Consider the following 22,252-nt stretch of genomic DNA (forward strand, 5'->3'; position numbering starts at 1 on the left):
GAAGCTGGCTGCTGTTTTTTATTTTAAATAACTCAACAGAGTCAGTAAGAATCACATAATTGCTTCAAGTTGACCTGAAGTAAAGGTTTGGTGCAGAAAAGTAACACTAAGTGTACCTTCCATTCAGTAGTAGTAGGAGCCAGTGTCAACTAGGAAATATAGCAGAAATTCAATATATAAAAGACTTATAGGAGATGTAGATTCACCTATGCCTATCTATTAGTCTCTCTTCGGTGCAAAGTCAGTGCAAGCTTCTTCCATGGAACATAAGATAATCACACAGTATTTCCCTCAGAATATAATTTCACTGCTTCATAGAACATTCTCAGCTTTTTCTAGTCCATAATTATGCTTTATTTCTTATATTAATCACAACCTCTTCATTATATATCTGAATCATTTACAGAAATTACGTGAGCTCTACTCTTGGTCTGTATGGTCTTCACATACCTACTGCTGCAAGGATAAGCATATTCAAAGAAGAAGACTGCTAAACTGAATATTTAATCTCTATGCCACAATTTGTTAAACGCACTTGCAGCTAATGAAATGTAAAAATATTAAAAAAGTTATAAAATTAAAAATGTTACACTGTAAACAGAGATTGTCTGTACCACATGACAAAAACCCCACAAGCCTCAAGACCTGCCAGCCAAATTTGGTAGGAGAAAGGCAGTGGAGAAGAACTGATTACCTAGAACCTGTCAAACCATTCTGAGAAATAAGTGATTATGAAATAAAAAATGTAATAGGGATCCAGCTATGTGACAGACCATAAAAACCTAAGCATCAACCTGTCGCAATAGAAAATTCTCAACACCTGTATATACCTATAGGCTTTGCTTCACTTCTTTCTAGAAGGTAATCTTGGAATATTTCCAAACCCTTGTTAAGATGTGTTCTTTTTGGTTAAGAACTTCAGAAAATATTTACAGAAAGAGACTGACCTCCCCAGTAGTTTTTAACAAGGCTATTTATTGTTTTAGCCCTCAATTTTGTAAACAGAAAAGAGTCATACTACAGACTCTGTGTGTGTGTCTGTGTGTCTGTGTGTCTGTGTGTATTTCATGTCTTTGGTGACATGTTCTTCCCCAGAAGGAGAGCACTTTGGATGAGGAGATACAATTTCAACTTCTCCTGTACTGGTCTGAGAGGAGGAGAAGGGAGAGGAATGGACATATTTATTTTCTTTTTCTTTTTTTTTTTTGAGAGAGAGGTGGGGTCAATGGTGGGGGGAAGGTTGCTTCTAAGTGCCCTTAAGAAGCAGAGCACTAAATCAAGGAAATAATTTAAACATCTGAGCAGTTACACTGCTGTCAATGTTTTAACTAAGCATTATTTTTAAACATTTTGCTGAATTAGTACCAAATTTATTCACACTTGGATGAATCATGCTTTGTAAAAATATAGCAGCATTATCTCTTCCAGTACTACAAACATAGACAGCACAATACATTAGGTACATGGCACAGTCATGCCAATAACAATTTTTGTGTAACTTTTCTTGTAGTAGCAAAAAGTATATTCACACTTATTTAAGATTTTGCTTACTTGTTAATGTTTTGAAATACTTTTAGAAACACTTCTGAAGTTGAGAACTTAAAAGCAGGTAATGTTTTATACGAACCAAATTCACATTTGATTTCTTTGTTCACTCTTTACAAACAATAATATAAATTTTGTCCCAAACCTGTACTTTCTCCTTCTTAAAGACAAGACATACTTTGTTCTATCATAATTTTAGCAGCAACTTGCATTTTTTTTATGCTTATACTGAACACATTCCAGCACGAAGCTGTCCGTACTGGATACTACAAGTGACAGTTCTGAGTACTGGAGTATGTCTGAGGTTTTATAAATATCAATTTATATTTATTGGCATTTAAATTTCTCAGTATTTGCAATGCTAATTCTCTTAGGTTAATATATTATGCTAAAAGCTGAGTTTTAGTGAGAAATGTAATTTAAATGATTTCATTTATTTATACATTTATGCTATACAGCTAACTGCTCATACAAGCCATGTTTACAGTTGTGTACCATCCAGCCTTTTGCCACTGGGTGACAGCCAAAGCATGAAAACAAAAGCCTTATTCAGGAAAAGAATTCCTTGCACTGCTATATGAATATCAAGTGAATTATGCAAATCAGAACAGGAGGAGCTTAATAAAACCCTCTTTCTGACCTCCCTTATGTACAAGGAGGGAAATATGCTGAGAATCTCGAAGTAAATATCCTTTTAAGAGAACAGCAGCAAATGCCGACCTCAACGTTTAACTGAAACATTTCATCATAAAACTCCAGACTTTGTAATTTGTACAAAATTACATCACAAAATCAAAGACCATCTTTTTCTTTGATTTTGAAAAGGAATAAGAGGGGAGAAAAGGGTCCAAATCTGTCTGAGTTCACAAAAGGAATGATGGAGAGTGACAAAAGAGATATACAATACAATACTGTACTACAAAAATATTATTTTCATGACTATAAATGTGCATGTTTCCTTTTAGAATAACTTTCTCTGATTTAGGCTATTTTTAATGACTTGAGAACAGAAGTAAAAAGAGAAGGCAAAACATGGACCTATCATGCAGCACTTTCAAAATGGTGTTTTGTAACTTTAAATTTCAACTTTAACAAAAATCAATTTACTAAAGGTTTATTTTATTTTTCTCAAAATGCAAAAGCTTTACATTCTGTATATCTCCTTAATAATTTTTTTATCTACAGCAAATTTACAGGAGGATGAAACTAACCCACAAAGTTCTGCAAAAAGCAAGAAGTAAAAACATATTTTAAATCAGATTAGAAATGACTATATTTGCATCAGAATAACTAAACTGCTTTTCAGTGTTTAAAATGCTATGAATATTAATAACTTACAACATATTTTCAGGTTCCATTGCACAACCTCCCACTGCTTTGTTGACATTCACAAGCAGGGCCTGATTAGTTGCACTCAGTAACTTCACTATAGGTGCGATTCCACCACATTTGCGGATAGTGCTTCGATTTTCTTCCTCTTGGCAACATTCTCCCAGTGCTCCAATGACATTTATAAGGACCTCTTCAGGCTGATCAGTAAGCAGTGTTACCAAAGTTTCTACAGTTTTATATTCCTGAAATCTAAAAGACAGTAATAGATGAAAAGTTGTTATTTTTAGTATACCATTATAAGCTTAATTTTATAACTAAAGTATTACTATAATTTAAATACAAGTTTTAATTTCTGCATGTAAATCATCTTGCTGAAGAAATCCCAATACTGGTAAACCATTCCAATCACTTATTGTAACTATGACATACAGCCTAATTTCTTACTCTACCTTTCTAGCTACATTTCTACAATTTAGCAGTGTAAGAACCTCCTGAGCTTGATTTTTTTTTAAACTTGACACGTGGATGCAACACCTACAAACAGCTGAAAACAAACCAAAGACTGGCAATGACTGTGTTATCCTTACTTCCACCACTTCTTCCTGCTCTGTTAACAATAGCTAGAGTAGTATTGTAACAGAGCCTCCTCCACCTCTCTGAACCAAAGGATTGCTCTTTTTTTTCACTAAATATGAGCCTTTAGAGAGTTTACCCTGAGCAGTTCTATACTTAGTTCAGGCCTAATGCACTGCATTTTCCAGACTAGAACTATAGTTCTAGTACATTTCAATAGCACAATGTTAGATTCCAACTTGTAATTAAGAAATAAGTTCATAGGAATTTGACTTGACTCCTATATTAATACTTCCCTCATTCTTTTGACCGAAGTAGAACTTTTGACACTAAGAATCAAAAACATGGTTTTTAAAATCTTGAAGGTCCTATCCTACAAAGAGATGTGAGCTAAACCTCAAAAGTTTTTCTTTTAAAACAGGATTTTTTCATCAGTGCTGGAATAATCTTCCAAGGGTTTTGTGTTTTTGTTTAAAACTTAGGGGGTTCTTAACAAATACTGCATCCTCCTTTTATACATTTTCTGATACATCTTAACAGTTCCATGTGGTACATCAAGCTAGATCTAACCTGTATATAATCTAATTATTAGAGAAAATTTTTCTGAGGGTACTGAGTTCTCATTTGTACTTTCCTCCCAGCCCCTAGCTTCTGGGAATGTCTGCTTGAGCTACAAAAACTATTTTCCAGGAATCAGTTGCCCATGTAGCTTTTCTTTCATACAATAAAAATATTAGTATTTCTGAGATTTTTATGGCAGCTACATGTTTCCATTAAAATTAATCTTTCCAAGATGGATTATCAGCATAATAATTAAAGTAACTGAGAAATGAGAAACTTGTTTTTCATCATTAAAACCTTCCCTTAAAGAGAAATTTTCCCCTCTTTGTTCACTGTAAAAGTATCCTTAGGAATAGGATCCTATCCCTACAATTATTTTTTTACCTAGAAGTATCCCTATACTATACTATACTATACTATACTATACTATACTATACTATACTATATAGCATATAGTAGATAGTAGTAGATAGTATATATAGGATATAGGATAAAGTATATATACTATATAGTATATATACTAGGTATACTATACCTAGAAGTACCCCTACAATTATTTTTTTTCAAGAGTAAACATCAACAGCATGAAAAAAGATCAATAAAGTAAGCAAATAATTTGAAAAAGCAACAGAACAAAACTGATTTTTGCTGGCATTTCAACTGCTTCACAGATGGAAGGATGTGAGCTGGCTCTGCAACAGGCAGGCTGCTCTCTGACAGAGCTGTTGGCTCGGGCCATCTTGTGTCCAGGAGCAGTACGGCTGCTGCCATGCCAGCGGCACCTGGAGCCACACAGGCACCTGCACCAACTCACGGCTGAGTCAGCACATCTCAGCAGTGAACTCCAGGGACAGGAAATACTCCGGAGCACTTTAGAGATAATTAAGTGCCCCTGCAGCAGCCAGCAGGGTTTGTTAGTTCTAGCTTCATGCCAGACTCGGGCTCATCCCTCCAGATCTACTGAGGTGTTCCCATGTTATCCCCACTCACTTTTCTTTAGTGCCCTCCCATTTGAGTTTGGGTAAGTTTACTGCTTCAGACTCAGCGCTACATAACACGTGAATTCAGCTGGAGCTGCGCCGGGCTAGTAACCTTTGTGGAGCATCAAGCACTTGCCAAAGATATGTGAGTAGCCCAACAAAAATCTGTTTGCAGTTGGACAGAATTATTGGCTACAGCTATACTAATAAATAAAACAGGCTAGGGCTCATTCTCTAGCCCTGAGGACAAGAAGCACAACATAGCATCCATATGGCTAAAATCTCTTATCCTCACAATGCAGGGTGGCCTCACCCATTCTGCCTAATGGGAACAATCTGTTGCCTGCACCATTCCCAAGGAGTGTCTGGGCATTGTCTGGGAGAGCGTTTGCTGGCAAACTGTGTAAGGGACTGTGCTGCTGGCAGTACAGTATGGATAATCCTAACATAGAGCCTGAAAGGTTTGGACCTGTTCAGTTTACTAGTACAGAGAGAGCCACTCAGTCTCATCACTGATCCAAAATCAGGATACCTCTGCACAAACCCAAAGTCCACAGAAAAGAAGGATGTATCCATATGAAAAGTTAGGTTACTGTGCAATTAAGAATGCAAAAAAGCACTAGGACAGCAGTAGAAGATGTAAAGACCATAGGTCTGTATACCAACAGTTTGGGAACTCGTTTAGGACAGTAAAAAGCCAGAATGTAAAACCTGGAAATCTTCCTAATATGTACTTATCCAGCTAGTACACTAAATTACAGCAGCAGGAAGATGTTATCTCTTACTAATACTCTTTCTAACCTTTCTACCTGCTCGATGTACAGAGCAGCATAATTCTAGCAGGAAACCAAGCACATATGTAGTGGAGCCAGCTTCTTTTTTTGAGGTAAGGTGCATGAATTTGTTATATTAATTTTAGATGAGAGGGTAAAGTGTTCTCAATCATTAAGCTGCTCCATGGAAGGTGGAGAGTGACAACTTCTACTGTCACGTTCTCATATAATTACTCAGAACCCTGGTACTGAGAGGTTGATGGTACCCACAGTAGAATTATCATCAGGTAATTCCACTAATTTAGAAGCTGGGTCTCCAAATTAAGCTACTTTTCTGAGCCCCTTCTGTATAGTCAAGAAGAGAGGCATCTAGGCTAATTATCCTATATGCCAGTATATTTCTAATATGTATTAGATTAGACCCTACAATGAGATAATTCTGTCTATGTTTCTCTTATTGTAAAATATTAAAGTTAAGTGTACTAAGTGTACTAAGTACTCTGTCTACCATGCAGCAGTGATTCTGGCTTGTAAACTACAGACAGGAGGGGGGATATCAGATATGGCCACATGTCAAATGTTTAGTATGTGCTAGTACACCACCTGACTCAGTGTCCTATAGCTTAACTAGAGACACCACTTGTCTCCATTGACTGTTAAGATTCTAGGAACTTAACACTGTCTCTACCCTGATGAGGTCAATACTGATTTTTTAAGTACTATAAAACCTAAGCTGAAAGCCCGACTGATTAGAAAGACTGATTTTGAAGAATCATGACACAACAGTTTTGAAAACAATAGAACCCATAAAATCAAAACATGATAGTGAAATAAATGCTTGTAAAATTAAATTGTTACTTTAACACATTTTCTCTACTGATTGCACATTTCCAGATTGCTCCTGTTACAGCTGCCAAAAGTTGTTTGTTTTCACTGTTATCAAGCAGAACAGATAGTGGTTGTAGACCTTCATGTTTTCTAACCAGGTCACGTATTTCTTCATCTTCTGCACACTATAAAAAAAATATTAAAAATATATATTATGTAAAAATGTGTACAATGATGTCTTCAAAAGCTAGCTGTATTACATTGTAATTAGTAAAAGCTAAGAGAAGAAGAGAACATAAATATTGTATTCAAGTATCTGAATAGGCTAACAAGTCACTAAGAGAGTTTGACAGTAAACTGCTCCTGTATATGCAGCAGTGCTTATACTGTCACATTGTCCACTTTAGGGGCAAATGAACAAAAAAAACAAAGCAGCTCTATGCACAGGATGCCTCACCTCTCTCCACAGGTCACCTGTGCAACTTAATACTTGCACACAAAAAGAGCTAGTAGGAACCTAACTATAATATTAAATATGCAGCCAAAATATTCACAACACTTTTATAATTTTTTACACATTAGAGAAATAGCAAAATTAAGAAAATTTAAAACTGACAATGACATGAAAACAAAGGGCTAATCCTGCTTCTGATCTACTGATTACAATACAATTACCTTAAATATGGCACTTGCACAATGCATCTGGAGCTCCTCGTTTTCACTACTCAGATTTTTCACTAGGTTCTCAATCATGCCTTCCGTCCTTATAGCAAGTCTGTAACTTGGCTAAAAAGATAAACTGCATCTTTTAAATCCTGCATATGAATGGTTAATAGATCACAACAATAGCAAAATGCTACAATTATAGGGTTTGATATTGAGAAGCCTTTTACCAAGAAAGCAAAAGATGCTTCAGAATGGGATCAAGAAGTACCCACCCACTTAATGGAGAACCAGCAGCCAAAACAACAGATCTATTCCTAAAACAAGGTTAGAAAAACATGTCCTTAGAAATAACATTTTTAAGTGATATTTTCATCCAAATTTTAACCTACAGACATTGTAACAGGGGATCATTTTTTAAGTCGGGGAAACATCTGTGTAAGAAATGCATTTAGTGTTCCTTCCAAGTTAGGCCATACAAGAAACCCTCAAAAATGACACCTTCTCAATATATACTTACTGAACCTAAAATCTGCCAGGTTTGTGTCTCATGGAACATGTGTATTTCAAGAAGCTAATTTTTAACAGACAAAGTGTTTAATAATGTAAAATCTCTTGAAAAATTATGTTTTTTGTGCCTCAAATTCACCAAGACAAATTATGTACATTTTTTTATATGAAATGCAATACACCTCAAAGTTCAAATGAAGATACAGAATCATAAACAAATAGAATCATTTAGGTTGGAAAAGACCCTTAAGATCATTGACTCAAACCATTATCCCAGCACTGCCAAATCAACCACTAAACTGCATCCCTAAGTGTCACATCTGCATGTCTAACAGAAAGGGCAGTCCTTTCCAGTGCTTGACAACTGTTTTGGTGAATAAATTTTTCCTAATATTAAATCTAATCCTCCCTGATTCAACCTGAGGAAATGTCTTCTGATCCTATTGCTTGTTACCTGCGAGGAGAAAATAAGCCCACCTGACTCCCAGCTTGCTTTCAGGTAGTTGGAGCAAGTGATCAGGTCCCCTCTGAGCCTCTTTCTCTCCAGGCTAAACACCCCCAGCTCCCTCAGTTGCTCTTCACCAGCCTTGTGCTCCAGATCCTTCCCCAACTCCATTGCCCTTCTCTGGACACACTCCAACAACTCAATGTTCCTCCTGAATTGAGGGACCCCGAACTGAAAGCAGGATTTGCGCAGTGCCTAGCACAGGATGATGGTCATTGCCCTGCTCCTGCTGGCCACATTACTGCTGATCCAGGCCAGGATGACATTGGCCTTCTTCTCCACCTGGGCACGTGGGCTCATGTTCACACCTCCAGGTCTTTTTTTTACCATGCAGTTTTCCAGCCCCTCCTTCCCCAGCCTGTAGCACGACAGAGGTCGATGTCACCCAAGTGTAGGACCTGTCAGTTGGCCTTGTTGAACCTTGTACCATTGGCCTTGGCCCATGGATCCAGCTTATTCAGACCCCTCTGCAGAGCTTTCCTGCCCTCCAGTAGATCAACACTTCCACCCTTGGGGTGTCTGCAAACGCTGAGCGTGTTGAGTGTGCCCTCGATCCCCTCAACCAGGTCATACATAAAGATATTAAACAGAACTCACCCACTAGTATAATCCCTTACATGGCTATGGTAAAAATATTTGTATTCAAATTTAGAAACGGAATATACTCAAAGTTGCAAAATGTGCTATGGAAATCTGTAGGAAAAATCACATATATATCACTCTCTTCTAATTGCAATGTATCAGACCCAATGCACAAGGACACTATAAACCACTCTGCCCTGTGCTGCCTTGAATCTTCCTTGCCACACCTGCAGGTTAGTTTTGTAGAATTTAAATGCATTGATTAATCAGAACACAGCACCTTAGGTTGACAAATCTGTAAAGTATGGTGAAAAAAAACAGGAAAAAAAGAAACTGATTAAGGCTTTAATTTCTTTTTTTCTTTCATATATTACTCTGACCTTTTAAATAAAAAATATGTGGCTTTTATTTCAATCCAAGTTGTCACCTTCTCAAAACAGCTTTGATTACATAAAGCATCTGCTTCCTGATGGGATAACTGACCTGATTTAAGTAACAGTAGAATGTAGTATTTCCTTTTAGTGGCGAATTTCTTTAACGCTTAGAAATAACTTGGCTATATGTGTTTACTCACCTCTGAGGCACATTCTTGTAGTGTCCCCACTATTGGGACTAAGATGTTTGTGTGTGAGCATTTGAGCCATCTAGCTAATAATGGAATGCCACCAGCTTTACGGATTGCTTTCTTGTTTTTTGTGCTTCTGCTGCAGCTCCAGAGTGCCAAAGCCCCACATCGTGCTGTTTCAGTGTCTTTGGCTTGGCATGATGATCCCACTGAAATAGATTCCAACAGCTCAACCTAAAAAAAATACCAATTTCTTAATATCTACAGGAAACTTCGATATCATGCTGCTTTCTAATTATGGTTAACACTACAGTTAATCATGTTTACAACACATGATGTATTTTTTGAACAAAAATACTCATATGACAAGGGTACAAATTTTAATGTCTGCTTACCAATCTCTTGATTCCTCCATGTTGCCTTACTGTCTTTCGTGCTCGTTTAAATCTAGCAACATTGGCAATTGTTTCAGCTGCCAAACATTTTAGATCAGTATCTGGAGAGTCCAGTATTTTCACCATGATCTCTAAGCCTCCAAGATCTGCAATTGCATGTCTGATCAATACATTTTGACTAATTTCCTTCAGGATTTTTAATGAACCAGTCTAAATAATGGGAAACGATAGAAGTTAAACATTATTTAGGTATACAAAAACATTAACATTATTTAAAATGATTGGTTATTTAATTTTTTTCTTTATATTTAATCAGGAGAGAAAAAGGAAACTGAAAGTGAAAAACATAATGTCTTTCTAAAAAATCAGAACAAGAAAATAGAGAAATGAGAAATCAATTTTCTTTACACTCTGTAACTTTGAAACTCAAAAAAAATTCTAATAGAAAAGGCATATTCATTGCTTGATTTGACCAAGCTCATTACCTGACATTTAATTTCTTCTGTATCAAGTAAATTAATTAACACTTCAAGACATCCAGTGTCTTTTATGGCCAGCTGACATGTTTCTTGAGACAGATTGAGATCTCTCATTGAACACAGTGCAATTACAGTAGCTGTTGGATCACCTCCCTAATATAAAGCAAATAATTTAAAAATGTGTAAAGTGCATTTAATATTAAATTCTATTTCAGTCACTGCAACTACACTTAAAGAAAAAAAATAAAAAAATACAACACAGAAAGTTAAACCATAAGATAGGTGAATTCTTTTAAACCTATAATACAGGTTAACTGTCAGTAAAATCAGAGATGAACCAACCTGCATGGAAAACAGGATAGCTGAGCTGTAGTTGCAACAGAAGCTGGAGTGAACACTGCCAGCTGGTCCTAACGTGGAAGCTACAATTTAGAGTACCTAGTAAATCAAAATACAGCATCCACCTCCTGCATTCCAGAGAAGCTTTGGCTCCCATCCTGATTAGAACTGTGCTACCCAAGATCATCTTTTTTAAATGAGAGTTTTGAATCTGTGAAGGATTTTTGATCAACCCTTCCCAGAGGAAAGTGTTCTGCTAAATTCTGGACATCAGAATGAAACAGTGAATATCACAAAACTGAGTCATGTTTGCTAATATAAAACAGGTAGAGCTAACAAAACCAGAACTTTTGGAGCATATTTCTCAAATGTAAACAGAAAGACAAATACAATACAAAAGGAATTTAAATTTAACATGCTCTTCAAGTTGTTCTAAATGTAGTAAAGAATCACAAGTGAGAAAATAATCCAAAAAGAATGTGAGAGAACTACTTCATGAAGTTTCAGACCAGTAGTTTATGTCAGATAAAACACTTCTGCTAATCAATGAAGTACATATGCATAGTGCTTCATAATTTTAATCTAAATTTCTTGTAACAACAGATACTACAAATTTTCCCCACAAAAGTGATTAAATATAAAGGTAATTTTTAAACATGTGTAACATAGTGTCCTAGAGGAAGATGCCCACAATTTTTTTAAATTATCTTTTTTAATCATCTTTGTCATCTCGACTTCAGGAGAATGCTTTAATAACATATTTTTATAATAGACTTTAATAGCATATTTTCATCTACTTTAAAAATATGTCCTAGAGTATAAAATCATGCAACAATTTCTCAAATATGTTCCTAGAGAAATCAGTTTATCCACACATATAAAATCCCAAATTATTTTTTTAAAAGTCCATATGATATGATTACAAAACTACAGAGAATATTCTGCATCTCAGAAAAACTAACAGCTGTCCTTTTATGAAATTTTTTGCCTTTTAACATAAGTTAGACTTTGGTATTTACTTTGCTTTGTCTGATAAAAGATTTGCAACAGGTGTTTTAAAAGAAAACTTTTCTTTTTATTATATTACGTAACTGTAAGAAGTATATTGCTAACCTGAAAAGTGATGTGCCTCCTTCTGAGGACTGCTTCTCCTACAGTGAAACTGCATTTATACATAACATAGTAATCTATAATTCCCTTATCTTACATGTATAATGGTTGCATATGATATTTAATATGGATCAGCTTTTTAAAAAATAAACAACTTATAATTTTCTTATACTGAATAAAAAATACGACTGTAATCATATAAATATATGCATTTTATTTTTTCAGCTTCAAAAACAAACACACCACTTAGTGTTTTTCATGTAAAACCACAATAAAATATTTTTCATATGTGCTGAAGCATCTGTTCTACAAAATTAGAAATATTGTTGATGTTTTCAATAATTATTTTTTGTTTTTTGAAGTTATCGTTACACCAAGTTTTGTAGTAGTTACAGCATAGATTTTAACATTCATGGAAATAGTTACTTTTCCATTAAATTGACATAAAATCTGCATCATGTTGTTATACCATTTGAAATCTGATATGTTGGAAGCAAAATAGACTCTACTGGCAGATCAACAATCAATTTTAAGGCTTGAAATTAAACACAGACTTAGTTAAAAATGTGCCTTTCTTCCTATATATTGGTATAGCACAAATATTCATGAAAATAAACCAGTAACACTGTTACACTATCAGTAAAACATCTTGCACTGGATGGGTAATGTCTCTATGACAATACTCAAGCTCACAAGTGAGAACAACTGAGAATTACAGAACTAGTGACAAGATCAAAAAAGAATGAAAATAAAGACAAACATAAGCAAATACAGACACAACCCAAAGTACAATTACCTGGGAACACACAAGTTCAAACCATCATTTTGTTTGACTTCCATAATAATCAAGAGGAAAAACCCTGTTAGTCAACACAAGCTTTCAACAAACAGAACAAGAAAGCAAAAGCATTAAGGGGTCTTTTTTATGCATTGACCTTTACTGTATTCTGCTAGTGGTTACTTAATACCTCTGACAGCATAGTGAACACTCTGGCTATGCTAAGGACATAACTAGTCAGTAAGCACTTAGATATTTTCATACTAGATGAGCTCAATGGACTCTGCTCTATGGTACTGACAGAACTGGCTAATGCCATGATTAGCTTGCAGAGCTGTAGGAAGAAATCTGAAGTTAGCAACAGAACGCAACACTGATATTATCTATCAATATTGCAGCATTACCAAACCAAAAAAAAGCAAACTTTACACAGAGACTTATAACCAGATTTGTAACCTGTAAGATATGGGTAATCCTCCTTCTTTGTTTTGGCACTGCTCAAATTCAAGTACTACACTCATTCTAGGTACTCTATTTCCAAAAAGATACTGAGAAAGTTGAGAAAGACCAGGAGATGCCAAAATATCTCGAAATTATGATCTCCACAGAAAAACTGAAGCAACTGGAACTGTTTACTCTCAAGAAGACAATAGGAAGGTAGTTTAAAGAACACCTTCAATGTCAATCATCTGTTCTCCAGGTCCAGACAAGAAAAATGGAGTTCAATGGCATCAGGATTGATCTATGCTTGGTAAAAAAACCAAAAAAACAAACGTTGGTTTGACAAAACCAACGTTAATAGTAAGAATATTTGATTTCTTGAATACATTGCTTACAGCAGTCATGAAATCTCCATAACAGGAAAAATAAGGTAGAGAAATATTTGTCCAGAAGATACACAAAGAATTGGTACTGTTTTGCAGGCAAGCAGATGGAGTCAATGACTTCCTACATTGTGCTCTAGTCCTATTTTCTGTTACTTACTATCATGAAATTTTGTAAATAATAAATGGTTTTGATATTTACTTGCTTTCTTCAAAAGAAATAATTAACCCATAATAGATAATATGATCATAGATACAGATAATAGATAATAAAATATACAGGCTTAAGTTTCAATAGCACCAAATAGTCCAATCCCAATTAAACCATTCCTAGTCAATACAAAGCTTTCATTTTTGAACTGATGATGTCAGTTCAGCAGGCTAGGAACAGAAGATAAAAAATTTACTCTAGAGTCAACCCTTTCAACTGAAACCTAAAGGCATTATAGGAGTAAAATTAATAAAAATATGAACAGTATTATTAAAAATATTATTCTAAATGTTTTTCCCAAATTCTAGCAAAATTAAAATATATTAATATCAATACATAAACATTACAATCAAGTTACAGTGCATTTCAGTTTCCCAAGAGAAAGCATAATTAAGTAAAATGAAAATTATACAGTTTTTGGCTCACAAATATCTCTACAAATAAAGCACCTATTTGAAGGGTGTTTTATTGATTTATTTAATTTGGGTTTGGAGGGAACATGAGTGAATGCTACCAGAAAATGAAATATTTTTTTTGATCTGCATGGCAATGTCAAAGATGGGTGTTTTTTACTGTTTAGCCCAATGGCTGTAGTTTATTTTGCCAGAGTAAAAGTGTATTTTCTTTATTGTATTAAGTACATCCTGGATAGATAAATATGCATGTCTGTGCTAACAAGTCTATGGCTGAATAACAGGGAAAAAAAATTGCTGTTTGAGGGCAGTTCTGTCATTCTTCTGTATAATACTCCAGTTTTTATAATGAGTATATATAATCTTAATGACAATTACAATGTACTTGACAAAATTAAGACCAAACATACCAAGTCAATATATTTTTTTAAAATACTGAACAACCAAAATAGCATAATGTGATAGCTCAAAAAAGTATGTGAAATTATTGTTATACCAGACTTTTAAAACTAAAATCCACTAATAGAACAAAAAAGCTCCTAGGAAAAAAAAAATTGCTTAACTGGAATCCCAATCCAAAATTATATTGCCATTTTTATAAAACATGAAATCTAAAGCAAATAGTAAAGTATGAAACTGGGTTCTTCGTTTAAAGGTTTGTGACTTTTTTACTTTCTGTTGAACTTTACTCAAATCACAGAGAAAATGTAATTTTCTGCTAGAAAATACTTTAACATCTAAATAAATTTTGATAAAGCTTAATGAAAGACTGAGCATTGCAGTATAAAATACACAATATGCTTCAGCAAGGCAATTTTTCTATGCCAGTGGATCTCTAAACACTCTGCATTTTGTCATGGCTTAAATCCTAGTTCCAATTTTTCATCTTAGTTTATAAAACATACAAGCTGCAACTTGTTAAGACATGAATTATGGACAAGTATAACTGAGTTATGGAATAATTCCCTGACCCACTTCCTGAATCTCCTGGTGTTCTTTAGATCCAGCCTGGCAGTACGTAAACCATATAGATTTATATAAATAAAGCCAGTGGAAAATCACAGGCATCACAACATTTCAAAACATTCACACTGGACTACAACAATGCACAGAAGCTGCACTGTTTTAGTTGCAGATTAATACCTTGACCCTGACCCAACACAGTGGCAGAAGTGACATATATGTCATGACCCAGATACAGTGAGTTTAAATTGTCATATTTTATGAAATTGAAAATAAATGGGTTTCCAAACAAAAGAACGTCTCTTATTTTCTTCATGAACCAGGAGGTTTTGTTAGGCAGGCATTGATTCCCTCTTAAAAACTCTTCCAAGACATGTATCCATTCTGTTAGCTTTGCTTTTTTGATTCATAGAAATCGGATTCTATTATAGAGGAGGTAAGAATCTAATGGTTCATGTGCAAACATATGAACTTTTACTTCCTTGGACTGGCAATAATAAAATATTTTCCTAGTAACTTCTTAAACCTCAGACTTGGAAAGAAGTGAAATGGTGACCCCAAAACCACAGAAAACTTGGCCAAGATAATATATAATATCTTAACAGTGCAAGTTTATCTTCTACTCCGTTGTGAAATTTTCAGTTTAGGAGTGTATTTCTTCCCCAGATGTATCCTTACAATTTTGTAAGGACACTTCATCAGAGGAAAATAAAGCATGTATGTGTTTTAAAAGAATATGTAGGAATTAGAAGCAAATAGGATTGAATGGGAAAGGGAAAAGGGTCTAGGATTAAATTTAAAAAAGAAAAAACCCTACACAAACAGCACTACTGTTAACAGTAATTTAACATTGTAAACCCTGAATGGAAACTTGGAGATGAGACATTTGCTGACTACAACACAGATGGGCTACTGACCTTGTGTGATGCTGTTGGACCTGCCTAAGCAATAATGCTATTACAGTCATTTCAATTTTATGTATCCAACTAATTTAGGAAACCAGTGAATGTGAATCTGAGGAGAAAAGTTAATGAGTTTAGACTAGGAAGGACTGTTGCCTCTGCACATTGCTGGAGAGGCTGTGTACTGTTGAAGCTTTATAAGCACTGAACAGACAGAAGAGGCAGTGTCATTTGAAACTAGCCAAAAAAATTTTTGCAAGGAAAATAAAATTATAGCAATAGTTTAAGAAAAACTAAAAGACAGGTGTTCTCTGGAGGAATAAAACAAACTTAGAAACGGCACTTACTGAGAGCATAGGAAAAACAAATACGGGTGAAGACATGGCTGAAGCACAGGCATGCTTCAGGAGTAAGTGGGTAGAGTGAGCTGTGATTAAATTGAGCCTAGATCAATGTGGAACACTTAAAAACAATGCACAATGTTGCTCTCACTACTTAAAAGTCTTGCTGCCTTTCAGACACAATCACATTCTAATTATTTGGGAAACATAACAATTTGATTATCTACTTCATGAATATAAAATCTGAAGTCATACTGAGACAACTGTGGCAATTTACTACTATTTTAGAGGTATTACAGTTATGGTGTCAAAACCAAAGGTCATTAATTTCATTACCTGCTTTCATCATAGAATACAACCCTGCAGAAAGAGGATAATCACACTTAAGTTATTTTGCATTCTTTTCCTCAGTCCTTTATTTTTCACATACTTCTTTCCCCCTTTTTAATGAATTTCATTTACTTTTTTTTTCTTTGCTTCTAGATTGTCTTTCAGCTTATCAGATATGAAACTCTAAGGAATGTGTGACCCTGTGAACATTAATTAAACCTTCACTACACAGAAATCAATCAGAGTTGGTATTGGTGTTAATGGTCGAAATTCAACCAGTTGTTATGAATTTTATTTGTCTCTTGGGATGAAGAATGATTGTATGGTTTTTGAGGAGGCAGCTCTTCCAGTGCTTCAAAGTTGCCAATTGTAATAATAATTTGAGAGCTCACCATTTGCCAAATACTTCCTACCTAGTAAAGTTATCATAAAAATATTTCTTTTTCATGATCAGCACTATCTCAGTTGTTAGAAAATACTTAACTATAAATTGAATTTTTCACATATTTTTATTTCCTTTTTTTTCCAGTGATCACACTCTTTACTGAATTTTAAAAAAAAAATCTTGGCTAATACTGGAAGACAGGAGCAAGAGAGGTTCAAGAACAGTAGAAAAGAGAGTGATATGAAGACTAACAGGTTTGCCAAGGTTGATGGGTGAGCCAAACACACCAGGAAACACTAGCAGGTAGCACACGATTATGTCACATATATCTGGTATCTTCTGAAAAACAACAGTCCTGGCCAAACTAAAGCTAAAAAAGTTAAAAGCTTATTTTTCATCTTTACATTTCCATCCAAATGAAAACCTCCTTCAGATTACCCCAACATAATACTTTCATAAGGAAGGGAAAAGATCTGTTGTTAGACATTCTACTAATAAGGTGAGTTGGTCAAAGTGGCCAGTCCTGAAGAAGGGCCTCATACAAAGTTACTACATGTACAATAATATTTTACATCACTTACATATGTTTATTATGTATTTACTAGCTAAAACATAATCTCATGCAAATCTTGCCAATACAATATAATAAAGAAAAAAACATTTCACTCTCATCCACAGATTGTAGAAAAAGCTTTGATGTGCAAAATGTGCCCTACACAGATTAGGGACTTTTACTCCTGCTATTAGATCCTAACATTTGCATCTATCATATATATAGGGGTAGATCTTAAGACAACAAGAACATCCATAAACAACAGAGATTTTAGACTTTTCACTTTAAACAATTAGTATTTGAAGACCCATTTTATTCATTAGGGTGGGATGTTCATGTCTTTATCTGAGGTTCTGCACATCAGAACAAAATATAATTACTTTGATGCTAATTCAAAAATGTAATTGATTTCTTAATACATGGCTCATTAAACTCATTTAAATTTTTATAATGAACACTAGTGTAATCTTAATAATATGTCATGTTTCCAACTATTTCCAATAACTTACGAAAGCTATACTTTTCCATTATGCAGTTCAGCAATCTGTCTGTCCTCTATTGCATGTAAACTTTGAGAAAAATCTACAAGACACATCAATGCCTTCACAAGTGTCATAAATTTAAAATTGGTTCTTACAAAATAGTTGCTGTATACATCAGCTGCTAAACCACACAATTCTCATTTGCACATGGGCAGTTGGGAGCTTCTGCTCAAGGCCACACTCAGGGAACATCCTCCTGGCTCCTGTGCAGGGCCATAGCCTTTCTCCAGCTCCTGGGCCTGGCACAGGGCACAAGCAGCTGAGGAGAGACAGCAGATTTGTCCATCATTCCAAAGTAAAAAAGAAACACAATGCTGTTCTGGGAACAAGGTCTTTTGCACTGGAGTAATTCCAAGCAGATATGAAATTAAAGGATCTATTACATGAAGTGTGAGATTTGACTGGTTTCACTATATTTCCTGAAATACAGCCAAAAGTAGAATGACTTTCCACACAAGAAACTGAAAGATGAATTCTGTAACTGACATGGTCTTACAGAACTCTATTCATCCTCATCCTGGCATAGGTGTACATCTAAATCATGCCATTACAGGGAACCAAAGTCAAACAGCACAAGGGCTTAAGGCATTAAATATTTTTTCTAGATATTGTTGTTATTCCTGGCGCAGTCACCAGCACAATTCACCTATCAACATCTCAGTTTTATCATAAAACTGGCAATAGTCAGTGCTCAGCTGTGGGCAACACAAAGACCGGCTCTCAACATTTCTTTTCTTCTTTTTTTTTTTTTTTTCAGTGAACAGCCCCAGATCTACCACAAAGAAGATTCTGCATTTCTACAAGATGTTCCCTGTTTCTAGTAAAAGGAAAATTGAAAAAGATGACCCCTTCATCCTACTCCTAAAATTCTTCAGATGTAAAATGTAGCCCTTCCTCTAGAAATCCAATTCTTCAGAAGTACCAATTTAATAAATAATATCAAATCTGAAGCAGGCTGGGTGAATCTCACTGTTATAAACATCAACAGAGCACCTCATTCCCATTTTATCTACTCTGGCTTCAAAGGATGCCTGACACAAAGCCACCACCAAGCTCACTGGTCTATTTTGCTGCCCATTGTTAAGTTGATGGGGAAGCATGGCAGGAACACACATGCTCCATCTCCTGCTTCACAGCTCTGGAAAGCTTGAAGGTAGGACAAGGAGCCAGACCACAGAAGCAGCTGCTTCCCAGCGGAACAATTCCAACATGGATACTCTTTCCCAGAAAGGAAAGGGAGTGGAGAAGGGCAAAAAGTCAGAAGGGAATTTCCCCAGCACTGGAATTTTCTCTCCATGAAGAGGAATACCAGTACAGACACTACAGGCACAACTCACAGGATCTCGCAAGTTTGTTTTATACAAATAGCAACTGTCTTTTTAACATTTAATAACAGCATTATATAAAAACTGTGTTTTTCAGGTTTTATGGGAATTTATCGTTAGCAAATAGATTTTTTACAAAGTCTTGCTTTATTGCAATTCACATTAACTTAAGCAGACATTCAAAAAAATCATTTAATCTACAAATTACTCAATTTTCTTTGTATCTCAATCATCTATTATTTAAGGCATTTTATTATTTTTTTCAGATGGGCATACAACACAAGCCCTTTGAAATTTGTGCTTCTACATAAATATGCTTGTAGATACTTAAATAACACAGTCATAAATTTATTTTCTCTGACGTTGCATGTGTCATGAACATTTGCCTACATGAACAACAAGAATGCCAAAAAATCTCCCAAGTCTGGCCAGAAGTGCAGTATTTATACTTGAATTAAAATGAATTCCATGTGCAAGCTAAAGTAGCACTCCATCAATAAAACATTTCAACCACTGTCTGTGGTATGGCACTGAGGCATCTCTATTCGGCTTTATCTGACACTAGGGAGTTCTTGTTTTATGCAGCTAAGAATGAACACAGAACTATTTTAAGTACATCTTCAAACACTTAGTTTAATTTACATCTAACTTAAAGAACTTTGGAAGACTCAGGTGTGCATGAATACATAAAGAAGTATATATTTGAATTTTCACAACAAAACTTTTATTGAATTTTATATTATAAACTTCTTGCTGTCCTGTCATTTCCTAGTTCTAAACCATTATGTAATTTTGTTTGCTGACAGCTGAAACAAAATTTTTAAAATAGAGATGCATGAAATATATACTTTCTTATTTGTCATTCTCACTCTTCTTTCAGAATGGTTTTACACAAATGTAGATATGAATTTCAATACTGATTTAAGTTCAGTACTAAAATCTAAGCACAACTATATGAAGGATCTAGAGAGGAAAGGGAGTTTGAGAATTAAGTAACCAGGAGGGTGGTACATAAATTGGCCAATTAAAAGATTAGTGGGAATTCATCAATGTAATGATAAAAATCAGTAATGAATTTCAAGTATCTTCTCCACGAGGGACTTGTGTCTTTAAAAAAAAGTAACATGGTTACTTCTCTGAGCTCTCAGAAAAGTACAGAGTTCCTTCATAACACAGACAGAAGCAAGCTATTAGCAAACTGAAAGGTTTGAAAATGACCTCTTGAGCTGTAATTACATGCAAGTATGAAGAATTCTAAAATGCAAAATGTGTACATGCTGTGTTCAGCATTAGGAATAGCTGAGCAAGTTACATGCTCAAAGTTACATTTGCAAAGGGTTATTTTACCACAGCCAAAATGACAAAAATATAGAGGTCCAACCTAGAAAAGATAAATGTAGACAGGCTTGTATTATCCATGTTTGTCTGTGTCTCTTTGCCAGGTCCTCTAGCAAGACCCCACAGACATTAACTGAAAACAAGCAGTGTGAGTACTCCAAATACATTTTAAAAGACTAAGTTACTCCTCTACAATAGTTAAAAGGACTGTGAGGAGCCAAAACATCATTTCCTCCACTCAAGTATTTAATTATAGAATCATACAATCATAAGGGTTGGAAAAGATCTTCAGGATCATCAAGTCCAGCCTTTGACTGAGCACCACCATGTCAACTAAACCACAGTACCAACAGCCACATCCAGCCATTTCTTGAACACTTCCAAGGATGGTGATTCCACCATTCCCCTGGGCAGCCTATTCCAATGCTTAACCACTCTTTCAGTGAAAAATTCTTCCTGATGTCCAGCCTGAACCTCCCTTGGCACATCTTGAGGCCATGTCTTCTTGTCCCATCTCTGGTTGCCTAGGAGAAGAGGCTGACCCCACCTGGCTACAACCTACTTTCAAGCAGTTGGAAGGAGTGACAAGATCAGTCCTGAGCCTCCTTTTCTCCAGGCTAAACAAGCCCAGCTCCCTCAGCTGCTCCTCATATGACTCGTTCCTTCACTGCACCAAAAGCCAGCACCATCATTTTATCTGTCGGATGTGTATACTCTGTAGTTGCACTCAGAAAAATAAATAAGCCAGCGCTTTTATTAGCAACTTAATAGAACATAAATTCCAGTACAAACTTGTAAAGGAACTTCTCCTGAGGGAAAAACATAATTAGAGCTTTCCAGAATAGTAAAGAGTTGTTGGGTTTTTGAACTGTTTCAGACATATTCAGAATTCTAACTATCTATATTTATAGGTTCCAAAAGATTTTCAACAAGTCTGTGTAAAAACGTTTTTTTGGTTCGTTTTAGAAGATGCCTGTTTATCATACATTTTCTTGTCCACTAAAGCATCTATCCAGACAGAAGACCATGTTAGAATTATTTCAGACATGCATTAATCATAGTTGATGAAAGACTTTAGGCAACTATTCAGTTTTAATAAAAACTCTTGAAAGTTATTATCCACATAAAGAAATCTCTTGGAAAGTTTCATACAAAAAGCAAAACAGAAACCAAATAATTAATAAAGAGGTTATGCCATCTTACATTTTAAATAACACTGAACAGATGGTTTAATCTAAAGGGCTATATAAGCCAAAAATAGCAGATTAAAGAGAAAGTGCATGATAGGAAAGTCCACAGTTCCAGGATTTGAAAATACTACTCTACAGGGCTATACTGAAGTATAATGAAAGCAGATAGGATAAGGAGCTGGTCTGGTCTCCTCAAATGTAACTTTTATATTTTTTATACAATTTATCAGTGCTTACTTACTTTTACATATTTTGCAAGCTTCTGAACTCCCCAGTATTCTGCTGACAAATCAGTGCTTCCTTCCTGACGACGTAGAGGCTGTTCATCTTCATCAGTCTCTGAGGAACTTTCACCAACATCTTCAGGGCTGCTTGATGCTTTACTAAAAAGAAATAAACAGAATCACCAATTTCAAA

At 35.2% G+C, this 22,252-nt stretch overlaps 1 protein-coding gene across 1 annotated transcript in view; it reads right to left on the bottom strand.

Annotated features, from left to right (window-relative positions):
- The window catches only part of ODAD2 (outer dynein arm docking complex subunit 2), a 73,046-nt gene that overhangs the window by 39,823 nt on the left and 10,971 nt on the right, over positions 1-22,252 (bottom strand). Inside the window, exons 10-16 of the mRNA XM_086861873.1 lie at positions 22,077-22,218; positions 10,298-10,444; positions 9,813-10,022; positions 9,427-9,651; positions 7,268-7,378; positions 6,623-6,777; positions 2,884-3,126 (exon numbers count right to left, since the gene is read on the bottom strand). Coding sequence (XP_086717999.1) covers positions 2,884-3,126; positions 6,623-6,777; positions 7,268-7,378; positions 9,427-9,651; positions 9,813-10,022; positions 10,298-10,444; positions 22,077-22,218 — 1,233 coding nt within the window. The remainder of the gene's footprint in view (positions 1-2,883; positions 3,127-6,622; positions 6,778-7,267; positions 7,379-9,426; positions 9,652-9,812; positions 10,023-10,297; positions 10,445-22,076; positions 22,219-22,252) is intronic.

The sequence above is a fragment of the Cyanistes caeruleus genome, chromosome 1 (assembly GCF_971803275.1).
Source record: "Cyanistes caeruleus chromosome 1, bCyaCae1.hap1.1, whole genome shotgun sequence".
NCBI lineage: Eukaryota > Metazoa > Chordata > Aves > Passeriformes > Paridae > Cyanistes > Cyanistes caeruleus.